The 9,879-nt window shown below is 34.1% G+C and overlaps 1 protein-coding gene across 1 annotated transcript in view; it reads right to left on the bottom strand.

Moving 5' to 3' along the window:
* Positions 1 to 9,410: 9,410 nt before the first annotated feature.
* Positions 9,411 to 9,879, bottom strand: part of LOC150096344 (proto-oncogene tyrosine-protein kinase receptor Ret-like) — a 72,989-nt gene continuing 72,520 nt past the window's right edge. The window contains exon 22 of the mRNA XM_090409036.1: positions 9,411 to 9,559. Within this exon, the coding sequence (XP_090265162.1) occupies positions 9,411 to 9,559 (149 nt within the window). The remainder of the gene's footprint in view (positions 9,560 to 9,879) is intronic.

Here is a 9,879-nt window from a genome sequence, read left to right as displayed (position 1 = left end):
AAATATTCGTCCTTGGACAGATCTTCATCAATCATTGGACTGTATCTCATGTTTGGACGAGTTTCAGATACTCATTAAAACTAATTAGCATGATCGTTTTATTGTCTGTCGCATTTGTAATCTATAGTTCCCTCTAAATTCTCATAAGAAACAATTTTAATAAAATTCGGTATATCTTATTTCCGGGAAAAATTGTAACCTTACATCTGTCGTAGCTGTCATCACAATTCACTTAAAAAGCATGCTTTCATTATAGTAAGTTAAATGGCTAACAGGAATATGACAGCATAGACATGACTAAACTGTCATGTCTAAGCTGTCATATTCCTGTTAGCATAGACATGACTCACAGTAGCAAACTTCTCAATAAGACGCAAAACTTTATAAAAAGGTGAGATCCATTAACACTTTATTGCAATTCCCTGATATGCTTTTTAACGTAATAGAATTCCAAGGGTTATTTTCTGCTTCTCTCGCGATCCCTGAAATTGAACTGTCATTGTTGAAGTCTTTGGAATTCGCTATGCTTGGTTTTTTAACCGTGGTTTATTCAAACAACTTAAAGTGAAAGGTGTCTAATTTTATTGTTAGTGAGTACATCCAGGATATTTAGAAAAAATGTGATCTGAATTTTTCATATAGCGTTTTAATGTAAATTAATGCTTTTTTATTTATTTTTGTCTGTTTATTTTTGTTTATTTCTGTTTTTTTTTTAGAATAATTTAAGAAAGCGAATTAATAATTGGTTTCTTAAGAAATATCTAAGGTCTTTTAGGACATCAACTCGCAATTCTGGATTAACCGACATCAAATATAGTATTTTTTGAGATTGTACACGATTGAACTTTGCCGCTAGTACAGGGTTATAGAAAATAATTAAAAAAAATTAAGTAAATTTTCCTGTAAAGCAATATTTCTGTAACTGGCGGCGAACTGTTTAAGAAAAAAAAAACTTTATTTCTCATGTGCACGCTAAAATTTAATTTTTTAAAACAAAGAAATCTTCTCTGTATTACGTTTATGAGCGTGCGTTGAACCCAATAAATGCCCACGCATTCATCAAAATTGTCGGTTCTTGAACTCTGTATCTAGATTTTCTTTATAACATGGATTTTATCGGTTGCATTCTATAAAGAGCAACACAATAAGAGTTTTGGACGTATATGTGGAATGGTTGAAGCTGCTCTATTTCAGAGAGTAGTTTCTTGTTGTCGATGCTATAGCTACTGAAATCAAGACTCATTTGGGATATTTAAAAAAAAAATTAAAATTTTAAATTTACCCACATGGAACTCGGGTCGAATGCTCTTTTTAATTTCCTTGATTTCGTGAAAAACGAAATTATTTAGAGATTGAATTTTAAGTTAAACGTAGGCCACTCTGTGCTGTGAAGTAAATTTGGACCAGGGTCACGTCACAACACTAAAGTTCTTGAATTTGAATTTTTTTTTCAGATTAAAAAATGCAAAATACGATGTTTAAAAATATAAAAATATAGAATAAAAATTCAGAAAAATTCCAAAAATATAAACAAAATACAGTTGCACTAATAACAATCGAACATAATAATTACTTATCATCAATTTGTTTTTTTGTTTTTTTTTAATTGTTTCGATAACCTGGAAGAAATATGTGACATTATTATTGTTTTATTTTATTTTATTATAGTTTTTTGATTATCCTCTAAGTTTTATTTGTGTTCAGTAAAGGTTAATACCGCTAGCCTATTATGCATGAAATATGAATGTTATTGTTTCAGTAAGGAAATACCGTGAGTAGACATATTACTTACTATTATAATAACGGAGTTAACTCACGTAAAATATTCTTTATTAGTAGAATTTTTGCCTGAGTATCACAGGCATCATCACTACAAGTACAAAGGCTAATTAAACAATAACTGATATATTCACAAAGCGCCACCTAAGTAGATAAAGTTAAAATTTCCTAAATTTATTTTTGAAGAAAGAAAAAGAAAAAGGGAAAAAAAATTAAATATGGGATGAAGATGAAAAGAAAACACTAAAAACCTCCTTCGGGCACCCACCTAGATTATTTGGTCTTCCAAAAGTACATAAGTCAGGAATTCCATTAAGACCTCTTGTAGACTGTATAGGTTGTCCCACTTACAAAATTTCAAGATTTCTGTCAAATGTACTCACTTTTTCAACTAGAAGAACTGCTACGTACATAAAAAAATTCTTTGGATTTCATAAATAAAATTTCCGATCTTCATCTAGAGTCCAGACGATTCGGAGATTATGATTAGTCTAGATGTTGTTTCTCTATTTACGAATGTTCCTTTAGCGGACAGCATTGAATTACTGCACCAAGAATTTCCTCCAGGCATAGTCAAATTATTTGAATTTGTAATAAAGTTCGGTTATTTTTCCTTCAAAAACCAGTTATACCAAAAAATCGAAGGAACAGCAATGGGTAATCCTATATCTCCTGCTATTGCCAATTACTTCATGGAGAACTTCGAACAACGTATTTTTGACAACATTTCACCCAGATCTGACCTTTGGTTCAGATATGTGGACGACGTTTTTGCCATATGGAAGGGCACTTCGGAAGAATTACAACAGTTTCTCTCAAAAATAAATTCATTTCATCCAAGGATCCAGTTCACCCTAGAAGTAGATAAGCAGTTAGCCTTTCTAGACCTCTTAATTCTTTGCCAACCAGATTACCTACAATTCACAGTCTGTAGGAAGGAGACTCATACAGGCCATTACAGCCATGCTGAATCCCAGTCAAAAGGCAGGTACTATAAAAACACTGGTTCATAGAGCCTACCCCTTTGTTCTTCAGAAGAACCATTACATAAAGAATTACAATATATTAATTCCTCCTTATCCAATTGTCATAAAAATTCCTTCGTAAAAAAGAGCGTTGAGTAGTCGTGTTTCAGCATCCTCTTCAAATATAGAAGAACCTCCGCGTATACCTATCCTCTATGTGCAAGGCATTAGCGAACGCATAGCTAAAGTGTTAAAACCACTAAATATTTGTGTGGCCTTTCGACCCATCAGAAAAATCTCCACATTCCTCACGTCTCCAAAGGACAAGCTCGCACATCTCAGCTATCCAGGTGTCCACCAGATTCCCTGCACTTGTGGGTTATCATAATTCGGACAAACAGGAAGATCTGCTCTTATCTGGTTAGAAGAACACAAGTCGTATATTCAGTACCTTGAACCTGAACAGTCTGGACTTGAAGAGCATGCCATCAACGCTAGACATGGAGTTCATTGGAAAAAGACAAAAGTCATTCACAAAAGTCGATTCCTCATGGAACGGCTTTACAAAGAAACATAGAGTTTCTTCATTCCCCAAATCTAAACAGATCCGATGGTCTAAGTTTTTCCTCTTAATTAGCCTTTACACCTGTACTGATGATGCCTGTGATACTCAGGCTGAAATTCAACTAATAAAGAATATTTTACGTAAGTTAATTACGTTATTATAATAATAAGTAATAATGTTGTTGTCATTAAAATACCATTGCTATATTTCAGTCTCAAATAGGAAAAACAAACCTCAAACGAAAAGAAAACATACCGGTATGAAAAAAGTATGCTTCATAGTTTTATATCCATTGCAAACAAAATCATTTTTCCCCTTTTATAAAACTATGCCCTATTTGATAAAACCAGTAACGGTTATTTGTCATGGCAGAATTCTACCCTCCCAGATGGTGCTGTTCCATAATACTGGTGTAATTCTTCACCATGTTCAACCCTAACATTACCAACTTCTCTAAAAAAAAAAGTGTGAAAGAAATTAAAGCGTGTATTTTGTTGCCGAAAGTCATCTTAAATTTCGGTGCTTATGCAACAGTTGTAGCCACCAATTGGTGATTTCAATATATTTCATTATGTCAATGGAGCTAATTCATTGCAGTTAATTTATATTCAAATTCTATCATGTAAAAACTTTATAATTTGTAGAGTATATGTAATTGAACAATGTGTTTCCCAGGATAACCCTCTCTTTTGGCTAGTCGTTTGTTATTGCGATTCTTTTTCTCAACTTTCCATAATAAAAGGAAACAGTAATACTTCAGGAAACTACTCTGCAATCCAAGGAAACGAGCTGACCTTCAAATTCACCACATACTTGCAACAGTGTTCCTTGTATTGAGCGCTTTCGGTGTGAAGGACATTGCAGTCGTAAATTTCCTTCATACCAGCGGAATGAGTCACAGGCATTAATTTTTTTCTATTCCAGTTACAACATACCTACTTCCGAACTGAATTTAGAGAAATCAATAATAACAAAAGTTCTGTTGCTTGCTTTGACAGTTTAGGATCATGTAATGAGTCATTATAAGCACACCTTGTCCAGTTAGGTTTGGTGTTTGACTATAATTTCTTTTTTACCTCTATTAATTTTTTGAATTTTTAACATAGTCTGGAAACAGTGCTCTAGAGACCAAGCATAGAACTTTTCCAAGCCACTTCAGGCCTCCAATAAGCTGGGCGGTTGTCTCGCAGCAAGCATTGAGATTTATCTCTTGGCCAAGGACAACTACAAACATCCATATCCACGGCAGGATTCGAACCTGCAGTCTTTTGATTGGGGAGCGGATACGCTAACCGCTAAGCCAACCAGGCTGGCATGTCTTCCTACAGTGTTCGTTTATTCTTTCATCACCATTATAAAAAAGCAATTTTCTTAGTGGAACAGGAGGTTGAAAATCTGCGTTTTGTCTAAAGACCCTGGACTTCTAAAGATGGAAGTTGTAATTGTCAACTCGGCTGGTATGGTTAATGCCAGATCACGAACGCTCGAATTTTATCTTGATCTTCAAAATGATACTCAAATAAGCAAAAATTAGGCTTACATTATGGATATTAGCGTCATTTGTGACGTCATTTTGACGCCTTATTGTCACTCTCGTGCCTCATTGGGTTTTGGGAGTGAAGCCTTCTAATATAAGAAGTGGCAAGATCGGAATTTCCCTTTCCACAAAGAGTCAGTAGGATAATCACAAAGATTCGTGTCCATGGCGGGATTCGAACCCGCAGCCGCTAGCTTGGAGAGTGGATAGGTTAACCTCTCGGCTAACCATGCCAGCTGTTTCTGATTAGCATTGTGGTTTTTCTATAAAATGCCACACATATATAGTGAAAATTCTCTGACGACTTCAAAGAGCTTCGAGGGAGTTGTTTCTCCATCTTGCAAATTCCACAAATTCACAAAAAACAAATGCGAAAACAACTTTTCTTCCACCCACATACAGTCTACGACTGACGCCTTACACGCATGGGCTTCTTGTGATATCACATGCCTACTTCCCATTATACTTCAGTGCTGCCAATACATACATCTGGCCTACATTTGAACAACATTTAGTCAGCAGTGATTATTTTTACAAGAAGTTCTGGCAAACGATCATTACTGTTTTTGAAAACTGACTATAAACCACAAGAAAGTTTTAATTCCAAATCTACAATGAGGATATGAAAACCTTGTTGCGTTGTGTTACTGAGGTTACAGAAATAGAAATAAATTTATGAGGAAATAGTTCAATGCAAAACTTTGTGTATTTTCATATGCCTGCTTAAGTAATATATCCGTGTCATAGATGATAATTAAGCAGATTCTGTATACGTAAGGAGGCATATAAGGACTTTCTGTAATATGGAACTGAAGGAGGGAACAAAGATGCTTTGAAAGTTTTTAAAAAAGTATATAGCATCACTTGAAAATGACTCTTTTAGAAAATTACAGCTCGGAAAAGATAATACTACTTAAAAGGAATTTAGTTTAAAATTTTGCAGGAATTTTAAATATATGAATTATAAAAAAATGGCAAAATATATATAATAAGCGAAATTTTCATCAAAAGGCCAACTTCTTAGCCACTATTTAGCGTTGCTTCCCTTCTAGTTTCAGCATAAACGAAAAGCTATTATCCTCCAAAATGGAAAATCGCCTCGCTCTTCTGACCTTTACTCACCTCTGGACTAGGGAGCAAGAAAGATCCCGAGCTCTTTCAATGAAGGTGAACTGGCGGGTCTCATGGAGATGACATGATTTTTTTTCGGAACGAGAACACCCATACAAAAGACATACTCATAGATGCTTCGGCCGTAACTTAAAAAAAAATCCTTACTTAGTTTCCCGTTAGACAATGGAAGCATTCATAAGGAACGTAGATAAATAATTCAGCAATCAATTAGCGGCTAAATATACATGACCTCTCGTACCTTATTTGGTAGCGCATACCAAGGCATGAATGCAGATAAAATGAAGGATCGAGTCTTCGATGTATCTCATTCCTTCCTTCCAGTGAAATATGAGAATAGAGCAGTGAGTGATTACGAAGGCTTTTCATCATACGTTAGCAGGTATTGTGAACATGGTGGTATCTATCAGTCTCTCTTAGATAATTTGAGTCTAACTGAACAAAATAAGCGTTACTTCTTCATTCAAATAACACGTGATCTCTATTGGGATCGTAAATATGACCCGGGCTCACTGCACGTCTTTTAACCCGTGTTACACAGTCATGCTTAGTGTTCTGTTATGTGAATAGTTGTCTATGAAATGCTGTTAACCTGTCATACATATAGGGCCGTGTGTGTGGAGAGGGGGGGTTAAATAATACGATTTACTAATTTTCGAGGATAAACTGGCCTTTTTTGTTAGCCATTTTAAATGTCCAATAAGTAAGGTGGCAGTTTCACCTCGGGTCTCACGCACGTGTTTATCAAACATCCATGTCTGCGTATGTACTCTTTGCATCAATCTGACAAGAACAAAAGGACTATGCCGCAGATTTTTCTTTAACTGAGATAGCTTAGTTAAACAAAAGTTAATTATTTTTTTCCGTCAAAAGTAAAAGAAAACTCAATACTCTAATCTGCGCTTATTCTATACGACTAGTAGCTCATTGTGAAATGCTTCCGGTTTAAGCGGTGTTTTCTTGTAGTCTGGATGGAGTGGAGATTCCTGCTAATGATGAGCCTAAGTGATTGTCTCACAAGGACGAAAAAAATACACCACGCCCATCCTTTCCCCCAAAAAAGACCATTACGTGATAACTCAGCTTGAACCGAATGATGTGCTAGAGAAATGATATTAAAGGTTACTTGAAGTCCAAACATGACGAGCGATTATTCTAAAGAGTAATGAGAAAACACCGATTTTTTTTACGTATTTAGTTTTGCGTATATAATATTTGTAAAAGTAAAAAATCTGGTTTGCCTTGTTTATGAACACGTCATATACGGAATTACTTAATGACGTAATAAATAAAGCAAAACATCTTAATGTTATTGACCTATCAGCAAATTTGGAGGCGAATTTTCATGTCTCACATTTATGTTAGAACTTAATAAAAATCCTAAAATAATTCGCGCATACAATGCATCAGTATCAGGAAATAGATTTGCTGATATTTTGATATTGGTATTTTCTTCAGAGATGTTTTTCTCAATGCAATTAACTAATCTTTTAATTTTTTAACATATCAAAACGCGAATGGTAAAGCATAAAAGATGAACATAAGGAAGTTGATTGATTGAGAGAATCTTGATTTGAAAACGTAGTTCGGTGTCTTCCAATGTTATGACAAGATAGCATACGAGCCATAAATACGGAGTTGAAAGACGACCAAGTATTTAAAAAATGACTGCTATAATTTTATTATATTACATTATGTAATGGGGCAACTTTATGAGAATAAAGAAAGCTACTTTTATTTAAGGTTGTTCGCAAACGTAAAAAGCTGTACATGACCAGATTGGGGTTTATCCTTAATCTGTGTGAAAGCCCTGTTAGTTAGAAGGACGGCAATTATCTCTTTTCTATTTGTTTAGAGATTGTTTGTGTCCTTTAACGTAAAACGTTAAACAACGTACAGTATATATTGTCTAACGTTTAGCCTGCATTTAATCTCAATACAGAGCAAAAATAATCATTATTTACAGTATTTTTTTACGTTCGTAACTATAAATCTGAATTTGAATTAGCAAAAATAGGACAGCACAAAATTCACTATGACGAGGCTATGCTGATAAAACTCACAGCTAGTTTAAGTCTACCGAAATAAGAAAAAAATCATATTTATAGAATTATTTAAGTAACATTAATTATGGACGACATCTCTATAGTAAGACTTAGGAATTTATGGGAAGCTTCTATATTTTAGGCATTGTCAATGCATTGATTACTTATACACAATATTCAGAGAGAGAGAGAGAACAACTGTACAAAAGCAACTTCACTTTAAATGACGAATTAATAGTTGAATCTGAAAAAAACGAAATAAGCTACTTTTACTTTTACAACAATCAACTTAAACTTCTGCTACTTTTTTCAATATAAGAATTTAGAAAATCACAAAAGCTGTTTTAACAGCAAAGCGAAGTATTGTTATTGTTTGTATATAAACCTAACAACAGCAATTCCTTGAATTTAAATTGGACAATTTCAGAGCCGAAGCCGAAATATTTGCTATCTGCAGAAATGTATGCAGTGAGATTTAATATAAATCTTATAATCGATATTTATTATCGTTGCTAATTTCAAGCAGTTTTTGTCTTTGCTTGAGTGATAATTAATTTTAGATCCCAAGGACAACTATTTTCGGTTTAGTTGACATTCATCAGCAGTGAAACGTACCATAAGAATTTTTAATTCGACTTAAGCATTATCTAACTGTGAATGTTCACATTAGTGAATTTTAGTGGTCATAGTACAAATCTTCAATGTCTTTATATTAGTCTTGACGCTAATATATACTAAAATCGGTGCATTTATTGCTGCTGAGGCTCAGAAAGATATTTTATAAATTCTTAACAATTTGTACTTTCATATACACATCTTGAAGAAAATATGCATCTTCAACAGTCGTAGGCATAGGACATTAACAACTTTATACTAGAAAGAAGACAAAATATTTTCACCGCTGTATTTGAATGTTAAATAAATAAAGTGACACACGAATTAAGTTATAAAAAGGTCGTGTCGTAAAACATAAGAAATCTTCAACAGATCAAGTCAGCGTTTTACAGAACTTACTTCGAAAGGGAAGCAATGTTTCATTGAAACTCTTAATTGACAATCTGCACATTGCTGACTTGCTCAACCATACAAACAGATGTTCCGTATACCCTTATCCATTAAGAAAATAATGGTCTCTCAAACTGCATTTTATCACTTGGGGGCGAAAACATTTAACTCGTGGTCCAACATAAATTATAAACATTATATACAAAACAGATAATATACCTGACGTAAATTCTACAACAGTAAGAAATACTTTACACATTTCTCGCCTCCATTATGTGAATGCACCGCCACTCTGCTCCATTAACTTTGATCTCAGCTTCAGCTCGTGGTGAAACGTGACCTCCGTATGCAAAAACTGTTGTCCACCATACTTGAACAGTCCACTACTTCCGTTCATTTTCATTTACTGTTGGCAGTAATCGAGTGTTTTCGTAATCTGGACTTCGTGATTGAGTGTCTTGAGAATCTGAACTGTTCGGAGATGTAGGAGACATTTTAGCAGATTTCTGAGTCTTCCCTTCTAGGACATCAGCTGAATTTATTAAAAGAGAAAAAAAAGAACAAAGATGGCAAATGTTGTCAAGAAATACAAAGTATGATAGGATTAGAATAAAACAAAACATTTTTATAACCCGCAGAAAATACTTTAGAATCATTATTAGATACATACGTTTATTGCTTTCATCATGAAATGCATTGCTATAAAGTAGATGAGAACGATTTTATTGATGACTTGGATGCGTTAAGTTGAAGTGATGCATGTCCGGACTTGTTTTGACATGTTTAGAGCTATATCAGAAATGGTTGCATATCAAGTGGACCAGCATGTTAAGAGTAGGCCATAGTGAAAAA

This window comes from Typopeltis vanoorti, chromosome 19 (assembly GCF_054136105.1).
Source record: "Typopeltis vanoorti isolate ZY-2024b chromosome 19, IOZ_Tvanoo_1.0, whole genome shotgun sequence".
NCBI classification, from domain to species: Eukaryota; Metazoa; Arthropoda; class Arachnida; order Uropygi; family Thelyphonidae; genus Typopeltis; species Typopeltis vanoorti.
Note: the sequence above shows the minus strand (reverse complement) of the source record. Positions and strands in the feature narration are given on the sequence as shown.